The sequence below is a fragment of the Mus caroli genome, unplaced genomic scaffold, assembly GCF_978045245.1.
Source record: "Mus caroli unplaced genomic scaffold, Mus_caroli_1 scaffold_20, whole genome shotgun sequence".
Lineage (NCBI taxonomy): Eukaryota > Metazoa > Chordata > Mammalia > Rodentia > Muridae > Mus > Mus caroli.
Window position 1 is genome coordinate 16,538,607 of NW_028227275.1, and position 18,337 is coordinate 16,556,943.

At 54.3% G+C, this 18,337-nt stretch overlaps 1 protein-coding gene across 5 annotated transcripts in view; it reads right to left on the reverse strand.

Annotated features, from left to right (window-relative positions):
- Nucleotides 1-18,080, reverse strand: part of Pax2 (paired box 2) — a 90,786-nt gene extending 72,706 nt beyond the window's left edge. For 3 of the 5 annotated variants that reach the window (XM_029472889.2, XM_021151748.3, XM_029472891.1), the window contains exons 1-4: nucleotides 17,907-18,080; nucleotides 7,577-7,687; nucleotides 3,956-4,124; nucleotides 3,121-3,318 (exon numbers count right to left, since the gene is read on the reverse strand). In XM_029472889.2, coding sequence (XP_029328749.1) covers nucleotides 3,121-3,318; nucleotides 3,956-4,124; nucleotides 7,577-7,687; nucleotides 17,907-17,931 — 503 coding nt within the window. In that variant the 5' untranslated portion in view covers nucleotides 17,932-18,080. The remainder of the gene's footprint in view (nucleotides 1-3,120; nucleotides 3,319-3,955; nucleotides 4,125-7,576; nucleotides 7,688-17,906) is intronic. The other 2 variants (XM_029472896.2, XM_029472892.2) reach the window with 1 other exon arrangement.
- Between the last annotated feature and the right edge of the window lie 257 nt (nucleotides 18,081-18,337).

Consider the following 18,337-nt stretch of genomic DNA (forward strand, 5'->3'; position numbering starts at 1 on the left):
AACGCCACACTCAGCACTAAGTAGCCCAGTATTTATAATGATTCAATGAATTCCATGACCTGCTCAGAGCTAAGACTTTAGCCAGTGGTCTCCAGATGTGGATGTTTCCCTACCACACCTTCGGCCCAAAGAGGCATTTCTATGAGGATTTGCCAGGGGAGAACTCAGGTTGGACAGCCAAAGCTTTATTGTGGCAAGATCAGAGAATGCCAAAAACATTTTTAAAGCATGAAGAGCGATTTAGTTTATAGCCATAACAGCATATTTCAAGTGCGGCAACAGCAGCTGTTTGGGGGAGGAGAAGATGAAAACCTTTGGCTCAGGTGGATGAGCAGGTTGTAGACCTCCTTTCTTGCCGATGTTGGCTCCTGGGCACCCTTCCTCGGGACATGTATGTATGTATACATACACATAACCACACACACACACACACACACACACACATCACACACACACACACATACATATATGTACCAATGATAACAGCAACACAGAGGTCCACTACCATCCCCAATGCTATGAACTCAGGCACGGCCCGCTTTCCAGAGCATACCACTCTCTACATACAGGTCAATCTAGCAGTGAGTGAGGATTCTCAACACAGGAAGGCTGAAGTTCCTGGGACAACCATCAGCAGCAGAAATGCCACACCTTTATCAAGCATTTGTGTGAAACCTGGCTCCAGAAGAACCTTTCCCTTGAGGGCAGAGCACCCACCAGAATAACGCTAATGTCCAAATGTGTCCCAGTGACACATTGGGAAGCCCCAACCAATCTTCCAGAAGTATCAACCACGGGAGGATTCTTCCCAAAGCAACATTTAAAAATAGCCTGATAGATCCCATTAACAAAGCAAGCTTAACTGCACAGCCGGGGCTGCCCATGCTGCTGGTGGCTTCCCTGGTCCTCGTCTTATGCTCCTTCTACCTTCAGACATGCCTACCCAGAAGTGACTCTATCTCCACACCCAAAGGAAGCCTATATGTACCTCTAATAATAGAGGTTGTTGTTCCCAACAGCCTCTGTGGCTCTCAGAGCCAGCAGGGTTGGGCCCATTCTTTCCCTAACACTCATCACAAGGGTAGCCAGTTAGTCTACTTTCTTCCGGTTTGGTAGGAGAAACTTCAGACCTCTGAAGTCTGACGTAAGGGTCACTTGTCCTCCGTGCTCTATGTTTTAGGATGAAACATCCTCAAACTTGTACCTATAGCAGCTTTAAATATAGCCCAGCCATCCGTGGATACGTGCTGAATGGGGAGCGACCAGGGAGGGTGCCAGGCAGGGCTGCCAGAACACCCCACTCAAAAGAAGCAAACCTCTGAAACTCTGTCTTGGGCTCTCCCAAAGCTTGCAATTCCCATCACGGACAATAAAGGTTATCTCCAAAATAGTCCCCAGAGCACCACCACCCAGCCCGGTGACATTACTCCTCATCCTGGCCACTCTTGGCTTAGCTACTGTTCTCTAAAGAACTCAGCTCTAACTCATTGCAAGGACCACAGACAAAGTCATGAGGTAACTCAGGGGGGGAGAGAAAAATAAAAAGGAGAAAATACTTTTAAAAAGTGTTGTTCCCCATGCCCACCCAGTGCCACGCCTGCCTCGATACCCAAGCTCGCTAGCCTCTTGACTTTTAAAGGCTTATTGCTTTCTCAGTCCACCCTGTGTTTATCTCCAGTTCTTTTGGAAAGTGAATGTCAAACAGCCGCACATTTCCAGTACCTGGCTGAGCCAGGCCCGGGAAGCTGGAGGGTTTCGGAGGGTGTATAATTAGCTGATCAGTATTATGTTACCCTGTTCATAACGGAATAACCATTTTAATACAAATGGCACACACTGGGATAATTTCTGGGGTCGCCTTGCCGCCCGTTACAGCACGAGTGTGGCAGAGGGAATCTTCTTTAGCCAAGGTACATTCTACCAGCTAATTTTACCTGCTGTTTTCAGGATGATTTGGGATAATTCCACATCATTTGCAAAGGATTAAAAAAAAAAAAGGTAGGTGATGCTAGGGCAGAAAGAGGCACCATCTGAATTATTAGTTGTTCTGATAATGGGCCTTTGAAGCGTAGGAAGAATAACAGAGGGGAAAACTCTTAGCTGCCTCTTGATTTGGGGGTGTCTGAGAAGTGGACACCTGCCTCTGGCTGGAGTGTGACTTTTGCAGTCCAGAGTCTCCCGCACACAACTGTCAAAACTGCAGTTCTGCAGTTAAGAAGCTGGTCTGGGCTTGAGGGTTTTGGTGTTGCTTGAGCACTCTGGAGTCACCCCAGAGAGATACCCTGGCACACACAGGATGACATGCATCTGCATAAAGCATGATCATGTGGTTTCTCAGACTCCAGTTTGGAGTGACCTGGGAATTAAGAAGTTTAAGTGTCCTGCAAGTTGAACTGAGTAGAGCCCGCTTGGTCCCAGTGTCTGAACCTATCATTATGGAAAAGATTTTAGCCTCAAGACAGGCAAGCGGGAGCATCTCCCAGGAGTCAGTCACAGGGACCCAACTCTCACTCGCTGCCTGGCATCCCGGCCCTTGGTCCAGCTCCTCTACTCTCTGCCAAGTCCTGGCTGGTGGCTGGCATCTGCTCTGTAGACCTGGATGCCAGTGATTCTGGGCCGGAAATTTGTGTGGAGCTGGCTAGAGAGACCTGGGCTCCTGGGAGGCGAGCTTTGTGGGAGTTGGCTGAAAGGGTAAAGGAACCAGGATTCTGGCTGCCCCTGGGGAAGGGTACATGACTTTAGAAAGAAAAACTCTGTTTGGAGGCGGTGAATAGACAGTGGTCATTTTAAAGACTTTGCTATGGGCTGTGATTGTCTCTAGATCCCGAGGCGGGTAATCTTGGAGTCTTAATTACCACAAACACTTGGATTCATTTCCAGGACACCGGCGGGAGAAGCCTGGCGGGGAAAACTCAGCTCCGAATTGGAAAGGGCTGTCTGTCTGTCTGTCTGTCTGTCTGTCTACTTCTACCTCCCAGGTCTATTTACCATGCCCAAAGGACTTCAGGCTGGGAGCTGGAAAGGATGGGTGGAGGCTGGACAAAGAGCCAAGAGAGGCCCTGGGAGGTAGCCCAACAGGCAGGAGTCCTGCCCTCCAGGCCAATGGGGGTCTTTGCTCACCTGTTGATGGATGAGACGCTGGGAACTGTGTCATTGTCGCAGATGCCCTCGGCTAGCAGCCTGTCACGGATCTCCCAGGCGAACATAGTCGGGTTCTGTCGCTTGTATTCGGCAATCTTGTCCACCACTTTGGGCGTTGCCACCTTGGGCTTGGAGCCACCAATCACTCCGGGCTTGATGCTGCCAGTCTCGTAGTACCTGGGCCAGGAAGGCCGTCGGGGTCAGCAAGAAGCCGGTGGCGGCAAGGGCAGGGGGGCTGCAAGCTCCAGAGCTGCTAAGCCGCTCTCCCTCCCTAGGCATCGGCGTGAAGGGAAAAAGGCCCTGTGTAGCTGAGCAGAGACTCCAGAGGATGCTTGACTAGGGTGGGAAACAGGCAGAGTGGCTGAGTATGGACAGTGGCTAGAGCAGGCATCCCTGGGAGTGGAAGGCAGGTCTCCCACGTTAGCAGAGAAGGACCCATGCTGGGTGAGCTGACCCCACCCGAAGCACAGAGTTCCTATGGAACCTGGACCCTCCTGTAGTCTTCCCAACGCTGCCGCTGCCTTTTCTCATCTTGGGACCCTCTTCCTCCAACCCCATCTACATTGATTAGCTGGGGGGAAAATACCTCCTTTTCTGAATGTAGCTGCCTTCTCTTGGAGGGCCCGGGAGCTGGGTTATGCTGGCCAGACCCTATTCCACCCTCATTTCAAGTCCCAGCCATTACTTGAACGCCCTTCTTGAAAGGGGCAGCCAGCCCTTTAGATCCTTCAAGCCCTTTCCTTTCTTTCCTGTCTGGCACCTCGACTTTTAACTAAAACCTCAGCAGGGAAGGGAGGCAGCACCCGGCCCTCACCTGCCCAGGATTTTGCTGACACAGCCATGGCTGACCCGCAGCTGCCGGGAGATGTCACAGGGCCGCACACCCTGGTGGGCCAGCTCCACGATGCGCTGCCTCACCACGTCGGGTAGGGGCCGGCCGTTCACAAACACCCCCCCGAGCTGGTTCACACCCCCGTGCCCTGCTGGGGAGAGACAAGAAAAAAACACAACACCCCACACACAGCAGGGACCGGCCATTAGTCAGGGTCCGAGGCCCGCCACGTGCGAAAGGAGCAGGCAAAACTAAGGGGCATATCCCAGGACTGGGGGAGAAAGGTGGCTTGGTGGGCGGTCGGGATAGAGGACTCGCTATCAGAATCCCGGCTAGCTGTAAGCTCGCACAAGCTGGGCAGGCGAAGAACCCGCCTCTCACACCAGTGTGCTGCAAAGGAGAAAGTGAGGGAAGCATAGAGAAGCCAGGAGAGAGAGCAGAGCTGAAAAAATGGAGAGGAATAAACGACAAAGGGGAAATAATGTTAACGGGGATGACAGTAGAGATGTGGGGAAAAGAAGGACCGGACGGGGACAGCACTGCTGCGGACTAGGAACCCGCCTGCGCCGCAGGTTTGGCGCGGCTTGGGTTTCACAAGGGCTGGGAGCCAGATGGATTTGGAGGGTCGGGGTCTTCTTGACTCAGCTCAGCGGAGACTTCAGCATAAAGGGAGACTAAAACCAAACACATCCCTTTCACCTTCGCTGCCTAACTCTTCCTTCTCCCCTTGTACCTACTTCTAATTGTAATCATACAGTTTCCTCTTTCCCTGTTTTTCATTTTGTCTTTATCAGGAGTTCTTTCTTCCCTTTATGTTTTTGCTCTTCGGGTGTTTTGTACAATATTTTTCCTCTGCACCTCTAATGTCTATGGTGGAAAGAAATCTTGGTGGATAAGGAGCGGCAGAAGAGGTGGTGGTTCGGGATCGGCTGCGCTCAGAGACCGCGAGGCGGCGAAGATTCTCGCTCTTCCCGGCAGCCGCTGAAAACGCCGGCTGCTGGGGTTCGCTTGCCTACCATGCTGCACAAGGCTAGCCTCCCCCCACAGTCACCCCTGAAGGTGGCATGGTAGGGACTGCACCTGCGGAGTTAAGACTCCGACACTCCGCATTGCCCGTCTAAACCAATTCGGGACCCTCTGACCTTTCTCAGATCTCGGCAGCTGCCTACCAAACCCAACAGTAAGGGCGGATGCTCTGGCGGCCAGAGCAGAGCCCCTGGTTTCCCGTCCAACTGGGCGAGGGCTCCCAACCTGGAAGCCAAGAAGGCCACCGGGTGTCAGGCTCAAGGCCGCTGCCGGGTGCCCCCTTTTCTACGGCCTAAAGCAGCCCAGAAATCCTGCACCTAGAGCGATTAACCTGCAGCCGCAATTACTCAGCAACCCAGCCGCAGAGACTTCTAGCGGCAGAGTCAGACCAGACAAGGTCTGCAACCTGCAGCCACTGCTTCATGGCTTCCAGCGAGTTTCGGAGAAAGCGGGCGCATCTCGTGCCCTCTTTAAATCTCTCCTATCTTTTTATAGGGAGATAAAAACAAGCTTGGAAGAAGAAACCCCTGGACAGAGGCCTTTAATCCAGTGGTTCTGGGAGGCCAGAACCTCTTATCTTACAACCCCCATCCCCATGGTCTCCCCATCTTTGGTCCCACTCCCCCCCCCCCATGCTCCCTACAAACCCGGACCATCAATAATTTAGGCCCCGGGAGAACTCGCGTTACCGGTATGAAAAGGCGGCAGCTGCGGGCAGATTAAAGATGAATAATTCAGCCTCACCGGGCTCCGGGCCCGGCCCCTCTGCCCTAATCTATGGGGTGGGGATTGCAACCGGGCACCGCTGGAGTTCAGGGCCGATGGGCTGCGGAGGATCTGTGCGGAACCGGGCCTAGAATGCGCAACTGCCGCTGGCGCAGACCCGGGCTGTAGCTGCTCGCCTCGCCGGCCCGGCGCAGAGCCTCTCTCCCTTCCTTCGACCACCTTCTGCTCGCTTTTCTCCCCTTTGGGTTTCGAAGAGGTTCCCTGTCACTGGCCTCGATTGGCGGGTCCAGGAAGCAATCCTCAAAACCCCCCGAGTGCTGCAGAGGCAGCAGGGCTGAGGCAGAGACCGGCCGCCTGGATGAACCGGCGTGTGGACTCTGCTTCATTCCCTCCGAAAAAGAGCGAGGCTTCCTGGCCGGCTGAGAGATTCGCAGCGACCCGAAGTCTCGCGTTTGGGTTTCCTTTACCTAGAAATTATTTAGGGAACTATATTTTATTGCAGGAGTTTTTTGGTTTTTTTTGTTTTTTAATCGTCCAGTGAAGCTCAATATGTGCTTAGGAAACAAACAAAACACGGCTCCCTCTTGGATCGCGTTTTAAAGCACAAATCAGGCTAGGTCTAAAAGTTACCTTGTGGAAAGTTACAAATTATCCTTAATTATTAATCTATAGATGGGGAGGGCTTTTCTACTTGGAATATTATTTATCTTTTTAAGCAAGGGGAGATACCTGACAAATAGTTTTTGAAGCTAAAGAGCCGTTATGAATTAGATGCATTCAAATATCATTATGATATTTCCTCTATTCCTATTTTCTTATTTCTCTTCCCCAACATCCTTTTAATTTTCTTTCCTTGCTTTTCCCCCCTCTTGGTTTGATTTCTCTTTCCTTTCTCCTCAGCCTTGGCATTTGTCTTTCTTTTGTTCTTTCCCTCTGATTATATCCATTCTTGCTGACCCCCTGGCCAGGGCGCTGGCTGAATGGTCCTCGACAGAGAGTGGAGACAGGCAAGGAAGTCTCTCGAGTGCACAGCATCCAGGTGCTGGCCTGGACGGCTCTACTACTACCTCTCTCCCTGACTTTGATTTCTTCTCAAAATCCTTCATTGTTTTTTTTAGAACGATCATTTCCCTGGGCAAAGTTAAAAAAAAAAAAAGTGACCACAGTTTCCTGCCACTCTCCTGTTCCTAGCTAAAAGGGAAGGGAAAGGGGGGGGGGGAGAAGAGGTGAGGGTGGGATGTAGCAAAGCGGCCCCCCAGGAAGCCTTAACTAAGCCGAAGGGAACAAGAGGCGCTGAGAGCTTAGGCTCAGAAGGGGGTCACACCCCCAGGATCTTAGGCACAATTGTCCTGACACCAAGGCTGCCCAAACTAGGAGCCTCCTCACGATTACCCACAACTCTAAGTTTGAGGAAGGTAAAGATGAGGGAAGAGAGAGAGAGAGAGAGAGAGAGAGAGAGAGAGAGAGAGAGAGAGAGAGAGAGAGAACAGCCTGAAAACTACTGCCAATTAGTCCTTTAGTCCAGGGCAAAGGCTGACTAGGGGGTGGGTGGCTGGAACCTGGGCCCAGGGTTATGGATCCCGAGAGGTAAGGAGGAGCAGGTGGAAGGAGCCGAGGGAGGTGAGACACTAGTGAAGGTAGTAGTAAAGGCAGGCAGAACCGTGAGTATGGCGTGGCAAAAAGCAGAACAGTGGCTGAAGGCGTGAGAAACACTAGGTAAGAGAAAGGACGAAAGGAGGGACGGGGAAAGGCCGGTGTGGCCTCTAGGGTGAGACCTGAGCGTAGGGGACCGGACCGCTCTGGGGCTACATGGGGTTGGAACCGAGACAGGAGCCGGGCGCCGGTACTCACGGTGCATCGCGGAGAAGGGGTCTGCTTTGCAGTGCATATCCATCGGGAGGCAGAGGAGCGGGAGCAACGCGGCCGCCGCCGCCGTGTCGCCTCTCAAACTCAACTTCAGGACTTGAGGAGAAAAGGAAGGGACGGTGGGGGAGGGAGAGTGAGCGGGCGCCCGACTGCTGGGGGGCAAGCGAGGGCGGGGGGCGCCGCGCCGCGCTCCACGCCGGGACTCCTCCGGGCCCGCTGGGGTTTGCGACCGCAGAGGCTGCAACTTGCCACCGTTGGGGCACGCGGCTGGGCAGTCAGCAACGCAGCCCCCGGGAGACGGGCTGGACCAAGGGGCACTTGGGGCGCATGGCTCGCGCGCCAGCTGCGGCCAGAGCTGAGGCCGGATAGGGAGGACGGCTCACTCAGCTCCCTTGGAACCGGGTTGTCCGAGAGGCTCTGAACCAAGAGAGCTCAGGGCGGGGGCGGCCCGAGGGCGCCAGGAGGGGAGCCGGGCCGCTCCAAGTGCCGGCGAGTTGGCGAAGTTGGCAGAGAAGTAGCAATCCCCGGGATGTCCAAGCGGGCGCCCGCGGGAGGGGAGCGCGCGAGCCGGCCCCCGCCCCCGGAAAAGGCAGGCGCGCGCCGCGGCGGCCGAAAGGCCAGGAGGGAGGGAGGCAGCCTAGGAGCCGAGCGGCGCCCGCAGCGCTGGGCTGGCCCCAGGTGGGTTGCGGCTGCAAGAAGACTCGGCCGGAGACTGGAGCCTGGGCTCCCGGTGTGTGTCTCTCTAAAAGCTGCAAAGCCCCCTCCAGACCCCCTCCTCCTCCCCGCGCCGGGAGATGGATGACTTGTCAGACAAAGGCAATAGATTCCACCACTCTGTGATTCGCCAGCGCCGGAGCCCCGAGCTTCGGCAAGGAGGGCCCCGCGCCTGTCACTCCGGTGCCGGCGAGGGGAGGGCCGGGGAGGGGGGGGGGGGAAACGGGAGGGAGCAGGGGGCGAAGGAAGAGGGAGGGTGAGGAGCGGGCCAGGGGGAGGAGGAATGGGAGCCCCGGATTAAAACTACACTGAGAAACGAAACTCGCCGAGAAGATAAACGTTAGATAAGGATAAAGAGCGGCCAGCCTAATGAATATTCAGGCAACCACAGAGGGCCTCCGAGCGCGCGGCGCTCCGAAGCCAGGCTCTCAGTCCTAACTCGCCCGGCCCTGCCATCCACCGGCCAATGCCCGCAAATCCCAGACACCCGCGAGTCCGCAGCCCCTGTCCTAACTCGGCTACCCTTGCACTGAGTTCCCTTCCGTTTCTCCCTGTGTCTTCCTTCCTCTCTCCCTTTCCCTCTGGTCCTTCCCTTTCGCCTTTTCCTCCTGTGGTACCTTCCCATCCACGCACGCCTGATTCTCATTCCGGGGCAAAGTGCCCAGCAGTTTGTCCCCTCCCGTCCCACACGCGGTGGCGCGCACCCCCTCCCCGGAGTCTGGGCATTCCAGACGCCTGGTTTGGAATCAAGCTAGAGGCCTCTGGCTAGAACCCACCTGCCTTGGTGGGACCCAACGGATGGCAGGAGAGCCAGGGAACTTGGCACCTGGACCCTCGGGTAGCTAGGGAAGGGACTGTGCCGGGAGAAGGTGCGCAGCGGCTTGTCCGCGGCAGCGAGAGAGGATGCAGAAGCCCAAGGCGGGACCAAGGCGTTCTCTCTCCCCGGCTGGGGAGAAGAGGAGGCTATGAACGCGACTGAGCGCCGCCCGCCGCTAGCTCTGCGGATCCCGAGCGAGCGCAGCTGGCGCAGCACGCCGGCCTGGCCCGGCTCCTACCGGAGCCGCTGGCCCAGTCTCTGCAGGCTGGCCCGCACTCGCTCCCTTGTTCGCTGGGGTCTTCTCGCACGCACTAAGCGAGAGAAGCCCTTTGTCTCCTAACTGGTTAAGTACAGAATATCCAGGAGATCTTTATGAAATATTTTCCCTAGTCTCATAAATCATCTTGGCACTTCAGCTGATGTTTTAACTCCCCCCCCCCCTTTCGCTCCCTCCTCCCAGGCTTCCCTGGGTCTGAGAAAGGGCGGCTCCAGGAAGCTCAAGCTGAGAAACACAGCTTTCTTGCCCGGCGGACCCAAGACTCCTTGGCGTTGTCTGCAGTTCCTGCAGCCCAGAGGAAGGTCAATGAGTGTAGACAGTGCCCCTGTCCCTATAGCCAAAAAGCCTCCGCAGTAGATGGGGTTGGGGGAAGCACCCACTAGACTCAGCCCGTCTCAGACTGACTCCTACCGGGCATTTAGAACCGCCCACATTCTGGGTGAGTTTCAGGCCAGGCTCAGCTACACCGGATTCTGAGCTTTCCATTCCAAGGGGAGCTGGGTCTGCTGGGATCTGGGCCTTTGCCCGGTCTCCTGGAAATTCCCGACTAGATTAATCCAATTGCAGAGTAACTGCTGGAAAGTAAGAAACTAAAAAAATAAAAATAAAAATAAACCACCTCTCCATCTGCCCACCACCACCCTGTCCCCCACTTCCTTTGGGTTGAGGACTAGGTTCCCCTGGGCAGGAGACTAGGAGGCTCAGGGGTCCTGCCAGGAAAGCCAATGCCTTCCTCTCAAGGCCTGTAGATGGCGCTCCCGGGTTTGCTTTGGCCAAATCTCACAACCTCACAACCTCAGCAACACGCACTAACTTCTCATAGGGAACAGAAAAGGGGGGGGGGAGTGTGGAAACAGAGTTATTTCAGCCTAAAAGGGTCAGCTCCCATACTGGGGAGCCAGAACCTCTAAGGTGGTAGTAACCGCAGTACCTTAGCTTCCTTTGAAGAAGCAAACAATCCAGAATTTGAGGTGGGGAGCATTCAGAAGAGTTCATAAGGAAACTCTTGTTGGGTGTGCTTAAGTTAAGTCTTGGTATGTCTGTTGAGGAAACAAAACTCAGCAGAATTCCTCACTCCAACAGAGATCCAGAGTCCTCTAGCACTGAAATGTAGTTTCATGTTTCACGTCCTATGCAATGTGAACATAGACAATGGATATTTCCCCATAAGAATGGGAGTGGGGTCGAACTTTACATTTTGTGAAGAGAACTAACAATTCAATTGGTAAAACACTTTTGAAGTTGCACTCACGCAAGTACCTGCCACATACATCCTCTTAGGAATGAGGGCTAGTGATAGTCTAGCTCCAGAAAGCTCAGGCATGCCTTCCCGGTCCTTGTTCTTGGGACACACCCACCCACCTCCAGTTTCCCTGTTAGTTTTCCAGCTGGTTTCTGGGTCTAGATAATCAAAAGGCGATCTACCCTGCTGCTTTGGAAGCCCGTTAGCCTCTGCACAGCCCTCTCTTTGGACTTCAGAAGGCAGGGCTGATTTGCAGATGTCCCTCCTCGCTGGCCTCTCCTTCTGACTCCCCCTTTCCTGTTCTTTTTCTTCTTCTATGGGCCCTAACAGAAGGGGAAAGAGTAGAAAAAGAAAAGAAGAAAGAAGAGGAAAGGGAGGAAAGAAAAAGAAAGACAACAACTCAACCCCAAACACAGCCAGGGCTCGACCTGTCAGGCTTGGTTGCTTTTCCCTCATCTGACTCTAAATGAACCTTTTCTCTCTAGTGTTTTCAAAGCAGCCCTTCAACACCCCCCCCCCAACCTAGGGGCATTTACACTTCAAACAAGGCGCCCGCCTCCCTGCGGAAATTTAAAGGCAAATAAACTTTTGGGGAGTTGCTCTGATACCCATCTCGGGATTTGCTTCATTAGTCGCCTCTGTGCATCTGATCTGCCCAATAAATCTTCCTTGTGGATCTCAGTTCCTTCGCCTTCTCTGCTGCCACCTCTGCCTTGCTCGCTTGGCGCCTGGCGGCCCCACTCCTACTACCTCCCTTCCGAAAGCCTAAGGTCGAGCTGGTTCTCCGCTGGAGCGGGCCTGCTCTGCGTGAGTGTTGGGTGGGCAGGAGGCTTGCGGTCCTGCTAAGAAGGCCCTCTCGTATATACTTATGCAAAGGTGTCCCAAGCCGCGTGTGACTTATACCCCAGATTTTAATGCGTCTGTGGGCGGATCATGCATAAGTAAAGTGCACGCAGAGATCCTGTCTGCTAACCCCGCTCACCCAGGCCCCCTTTCTTTACTCTTTTGCTGGGGGCGGGGGCGGGGGCGTGACATGACTGCCTCTCTTCTGCTCACAGGATCCTGATCCTGACCCCGTCACACAGGGGCCTCGAGCAGTTCTCGAAGGTGGCTGTGTCACCGACGACCTGGCAAGCAACACCCCCGCGCCCCCCCCCCGTCCCGCGCTGCAGTGAAGCATCCAGCTGTGCCCCTCCCCCGCCCCCCCCCCGCCCTGCTTGTCTTTTCTCCCTCTACCTCCCGGGGAGTAGCATGGGGAGCTATGGCCTTAGCTCTGAGGGAGGGGATTAGAAATTCCGAAATTAAGCGTACCTCCCTAGGAAATGCTCCCTACAGCGCAGACCAAATTAAATGCATTAAAGTGTGTGGGGGGGGGTGTTTAGAATGAAGGGACATGAAAACAAAACAAAACTGGTCCTAAGGAAAGGAAAGCAGGATCGAAAGAGGGAGAAAGCGAAGGCTGAGAAGCTGCTAGGCAGCTCAGCATCATTTCCGTTTGGAACTCACCATCTCCACCAACAAAAAAGCAAAGAAAAAAGTTCTTACAATCAAACTCTAGGTCGCATACCCGCGGGCCATTTGCCCTCCGAGTGGGCCCTTGGAGGGTGTACCCTAGACGTCCAGGTCCCTGGCAGTGGGTGACCGCTCCAAGGCCCCTCTCCTGCCCTGCCTGGCCGGTTCCCGCCAGGCCCCTCCCTCACCCCTCCCCCTGCCTAGCCGGCTTTCTGGTCACATTGGAGGATTTTTTTTTTTTTTTTTTGGAAGAGCTTCTGGTACAATATGGAGCACCGTGGGCTGCAATTTCACACTCCACAGCACATTCTCCCTAAAGCTACTTTTTTTTTCATCTAAGACCCCCTAATTTCTGCTTCCTCGCGCTCTCCCTTTCTCCCTCCCTCCTGTTCTCTTCTTTTCCCGCCTTTGTTCCCAATATTTGGACACCCCACGAGAATCCCGGGGGTCCTGACTGCCAGCTGGCCCCGCCCGCCTGGTCGGTTGGTCCTGATGAGGCGGCGCGCACGTGCTGAGCCTTTATCCTTTCTGGCCCCTCCTCCCTTTAACCCTGCTTCCCTTCATAAGAGGACCTAGCAACCTCTCAGGCCCTTCACAGCCCCTTTGAGGAGCAACGACAATACAAACCACTTGGCCACCAAAGGGGCCTCATACTGGCACGGGTCAGCCAGGTGGCGGCCTGTGGACCACTGAACTGGGAGGGGGGGTTTAAAAATAGTCAAAACATGGCCAACAGGCTCACACAGTAGGAGTGGAGAACTATGACCAAAGAGGAAAAGCTTGGGGGGGGAAGAATCAAGGAGACCCCCAAAATCAGGATGGATAATCTAACCCCTAGCTCAGACCTGAATAGTACTAGCCCCGAGCACTCATGAAAGACTGCTAAAAGCAACCATTCACCCTACAGCCTACAGGAAGGAGAAGTCGGCCTGCACAGTCTCTTTACTTCTGTAGACCCCAGTTTACTCACCTGTAAAATGGGGATAATTACACTTGTCCACTATGGAGCCCACCAGTGGACACCTTGTAAGGCAGACATTTCTATAGTAGAGGAAGGTGTAATAGTCCAGCTTTCTGAACACCTGACGCCCACAAAGAGGGAAGGGAGGAACCCGAGCTTGCAGGCTGCCAGGCTGGGGGTGTTTTCCATCCTACTCCTACCCCATAGATGTCCCTGGTTTTCCCACTGCTTCTCCTTCCTCTAATACTTCTTTCCACACTCCCGCCCCTTCCCTTTTGACTATACCACACCCATCCAGGTTTCTCTTCATCTCTTTTGCCACTCCTCCAATCCTACTTCCTTAACGCCCCCTCACCCCCACCCCAAGTCTACTATAACCGCTAGATCAGTTCAATTTCTCACCCACATCCCCAACCATCGGGTTAATTGGGACTGGAGGCGCGGTCCCCTATGGGCCACACCATTAAAAAAAAAACAAAAAACCAAAACCTTTGGCAGAGGCTGGGGAAGGAAATCCCATTCTGTCCGGTTCCAAACAAAGAGAGTTGGTCCTCCCAGAACCTGCAGTCAACTTGCCAAAGACTGAGTAGAGATGAGACAGTGGGCAGAGCCTAAGAGGAGGCAGAGGGAGGGGAGAAGAGGTGAAAAACGAGGACTCAAAGTGGGTGCTGAGACCACCGAAAAGAGAACTGTCCCTTGAAGGCCTGCTGAGGCTGGCTGGGCAAAGCCGGTCTCCACCGGGCCATCTGCCCCCTCCTCCTCTGAGCCTGGGTGAGAGTCCAAGGGTGGCTGAGTGTTGGTGGGGAAGTAATGATTAACTTCCTCTTAGCCTGCTGGAGCCCGCGGCTCACCGGGCTGTGGTGGAGGGAGACTGTGCTGGCTGATCCGGGGTGTCCCCAGCGCCACCCGCCACCGCCACAGCTACTACAGGGACCGCAGAGGGAGGGGACAGGAGGTAGCAAGAGGTAGTTGAAAGGCAACTGAGTGCTGGATAACTCCAGATGAGGGGAAGCTAGGGGTAGCGGCTGAATAGCCAGGGCTAACACTTCGGCAAGGGAAGGGGCTGTGTGCGAAGGAGGGCTCTCGGCCCTGCCGTGGCGAGGAATAGTTGGAGAGGGGCGGGAGCACCAGGGCAGAGTTTCCCGGGAGTTGCGAGCAGACACCAAATCCACTGTCTCGGATCCATCCGCGCGCCGCCCTCCCTTCCTCCTCTCGCCGCAGCTGTGTGGATGTGAGGAGCAGGCGGAGCGCGCCTGAGCCGGGAGCCGGTAAGGCAGAGCGAAACCCGCCAGCGAGGCAAGGGAGGCCTTGTGGGCACGGCCACCGAGGCTGGGGAAGGGCTGCAAGGTGGCTGAAAACAAAGGACCGGAGAGGAGGGGAGAGAGGACCCAGGGGCAAGAAGGGCAGGCTGAGTTGGGGGGTGGGGGGTGGGAGGAGGCCCTAGGAAAGGGTTTCGGGGGAGTGAGGCAGACCAAGGTTTGTACAAGCCTGCCTCTGCCACCAAGCCTTGCTTAGACTCCCTCCGGGGATCTGGCCCGACGTCCTGTGACCTCGGGTCAGGATAGGGACTCTAGTCCGGAGTAGAAGCAGCTGCCTGGGTTGGGGGTCTTGTAAGTATGTGAGCTTGGAGGTGACAGATTGGTGGAAAGAGATGGGGAGGGAAGGTCTCTGCTAAGGGTTAGATTTCTGCTTTTGGTGCTGCAAGCCTCTGCCTTCTGCTCCCTGCAAACCAGAGCACCTATTTATTCCTTCCAACTTTGCTGGAGCAGAAACATTTTTTTTTAAGGGGGCCAGATCAAGTTCCCTTCTTTGGCCAGAAAGGGGATGATTTGGTTTGAGACTTTAAGGTCATCTGTGTCCAGGGTTGTCTCTTACATTTCTGCCACTGTCCCTAAAAAGAAAAAGCAGCCCAAAGTGAAGCTAGGAGAGAAGGGGGCTCAGACTCGGGAGTTCTCCTACCACGTCTAGGCTGGCAATGAGCTCTAGATAGACCCGTGGCTAACGAATACATTGATGAAACTGATTAAGGAAGGGAGCAAAAAACCCTTTCAATGTCTAAATCAATTAGGAGAATTCCTGGTGTCTTTAAAGGCAGAGCATCTCTTGTGAGGTGTTTGGCTGAATGTGTTTGAGTGCTGTACTTTTTTTTTTTTTTTTTTTTTGAGCAGTGACGTTTAGGCAAACAGCTGTGTTCCATGCTGGGCTGAGGTAGAAGCCCCCGGACTCATTTCCAGCGCCTCCCCCTCCCCACTCAGCCCTCAGCCCAGGCTGCTCTGAGGCCGGGCGAGGCTGCCCAGCCTCTTCCAGCAGGGCTGCCAATCAATCTTGCAGGTCAACACAGCAATTAATAACGGGGTGAAAAGTCCCAGCAAAAGAGGGAGGGAGGGAGGTGTCAGGCTGTGTCTTCCCCCAGGCTCTGAAGACCCAGTGAATGGATCAGGAAGAAGATCTCTGAGGGAAACCACCACAACCACAAAACCGTGGGAACTCAGTGGGAATCTGGGAGTCCACTTTGGGCCTCACAGGGATAGGGACAGGGCAGAGAAAGAGAGAGGCTCTCTGTTTTATACCTGGGTGCTGAGAATCCCAACTACCTAGTGCCGATTGACCCTTCTTTCTCTTTTCTTTACCCTTTCCACATTTGTTGCTATTGCTGCTCAGAACCAGGCCAGGGAAAGCAAATAGAACCCGCATCTCACGTAAACCCGGTTGGAGCGCTCCCGCTAGTGCTGCCATTGGGTAGATTTGCTTGCTGGCTCCCCTGTTCTTCTGTAAGTCACTGTCAGTTTGAACAGACAGATTGCAAAAGATCCATGGGGAGCCACACAGGGGCCACAGGGCACTGAGGGAGCTTTGCAGCAGCCGGACAAATCTTTGGTGAAGAGACTGGAGACAGAGGATCAGGAAGAGTGGAAGAGAGAAAGAGTAAAATAAATAAATAAATAAATAATGCGGCCAGGAGGGAGGGGGACTTCAGCTTGGCTTGGCAGTGGGGATATCTCGAAAGAAATAGCCATTTTCCCTCTTCAACGTTTCCTGCTTCCCGCCAAGTTCGGCAGCTTCTCCCTATTTAGGCAAATACCCGGCAAGCCTAAGCTGTAGCCACTTTCCTAGACCATTGGGTGCGCCTAGGGTAAGTGGGAAGCACCCGGGTCCTTCTAGTGTCCCACTTGTAACTTGGAATAAGAATCCTGACAGGATCACAGGGACTGCCTCTCTCTGTTCTCTGCCTTTTCCTTCCTGAGGGGCTGAGCAGGAAGCTTGTGACCGGCTGCTTGCTGGGACTGGGAGCCCAGTCTAGGCACCTTAGTCTGTAAGTCAGGGAGAGGCGGCTGCAAAGAGAAAGGATGGATGTGTTCCAACTCAAGCAAAGGGGTCCTGGGAAGGAGGGGCAGGGGCAAGAGGCAAGATAGATCCAGAGAGAGTGAGGTGGAGAAACGCTGTGTAGGAAAGGAAGAAAGGGGGAGAGAGGCTTGCAGAAAGGCTCAGCCATTAGGTCTGTCCTTGGGCTGCATATTTATACGGTCGAGGGGGTGCACAGATGGGCTCTCAATTGAATTCCATCTTCAACACCATCAGAGATTGATTTTATACTCGCTTTTAATTTTGCCATAATTAATTAGATCATTACAACTGTTTGCTATTGATCTCCCTACTTAAACCTCTGAGTGGAGGGTCTGCCCAGAGTCCTAAAAGCCCACGAGGCCACACCTGACACTCACTGGGTCTCAGTTTCTTTAGTAGGGACAAGGCCCTAGAGAAGATGGGGACAGTTCAAGGATTGATCCAAGAAGCTAAAGTAAGAGCTGGCAGAAGGGGGTACGGGGGGGGGCTGCTGGGGGGGGGCAGGCAGGAGCACCTGAATTACCAGTTGAAAGAAGTGAACTTGAGCTGGGGTCGTGGGGTAGGGAGAAATGAGATTTGGAGAGGTGCGGAGTGAAGAGAAAAGGCCCCAAGTTAGGCCTTGACCTCTACAGAATTATTTGGCTAACTCTGGAAACCGGATCCAGAGCTCTCAGTCACTACCAGGCTCAGCTTGGGGACTTGGCGCCCCACCCTTGCACTACACCAGGACACCCAGTGGGCAGTCACAGCTGAGTTGGCAGGTCTGGAGAAGAGGGGGAAGGGAAAGAAAGCAGAGGCCCTAACAGCTCTTTGGATTGTCAGTTTCAGATTCTCCTCCCCATCCAGAACCCCTGGCGCCTGCCATCTTTCCCCTAGGCCTCCCTTGAACCGCTCTTGATTTTTTTAAAAAGGAGTGTATGTGTGTGTTCCTCTATGTTACTGCTCATAATGAAATACTCAAAACCTCAAAACCTCACACATGTGCATACAGTATATATATATATATATATATATATATATATATATATATATATATACACTCATCACAGGAAATTAACCTGCCCAGTGTTTCCAACTTGAGGAAAGTTGTGTAAAATATTTATGCCCAGAGAGAAATCAGAATGATCAAGTCCTAAAGCACTCCATAGAAAGGAAAAGCCAAGTTCTGCAAAGGGAAGTTGTAAAACTCCTGGGTGGAAAGTTTTCAATAGAAGATTTAGAGGTCAGCAGGAGGAGAGGCTTTAGAGCCCCCCTCCCCCCAAGAAAAGCATCCACAGAACCTCTTTTTCACAGCCCTCACAGTCGCCTGCTGGGGACCATACCCGGGGAGGAAAGAAGAGTGAAACCCACCCTCAGCTACACAGCCCGCATCCTTCTCCACTGATCCAGCGCCCCCCTTCCCGCCCTCACTCCCACCCTTGGCTGCCAAAGGGTCCTAGGTCTTACCTGCTCGACTTGCACGCTGTTCCATGCTGCCCGAGCCTGAGTCTTGGCTCCCCGGCTCCTTCGCCGCCCCACAGTCAGTCTCGCCTTGGCCGCCGCAGCCGGGAGATCCAGGAGCAGCCACCCGCAACAGAGCGGCTCAGATAATCGCGGCTGCTGGCCGCCAGGGCGGGCTGTGCGCTTCGCTCTGTTCGCGCACTCGCTCGCACAGCCGGCCGCCGAGCACAGCCACCGGCCGAGGCGCCGCGGGCTCTCCCGGGCCGCGCACAGGCGCGCACACGCACTGAGGCCCCCAGCCCTGCAGGCAAGCCAACACCCACACCCTCGCTACCCAGAGGCACCCGAAGACCAAACCTCGGGTCTAAACGCCTGCAAACCCTCTTACCCCACCCCCTCATCTTCACAGTCACACGCCCCCCTCCAAATTACAGTCT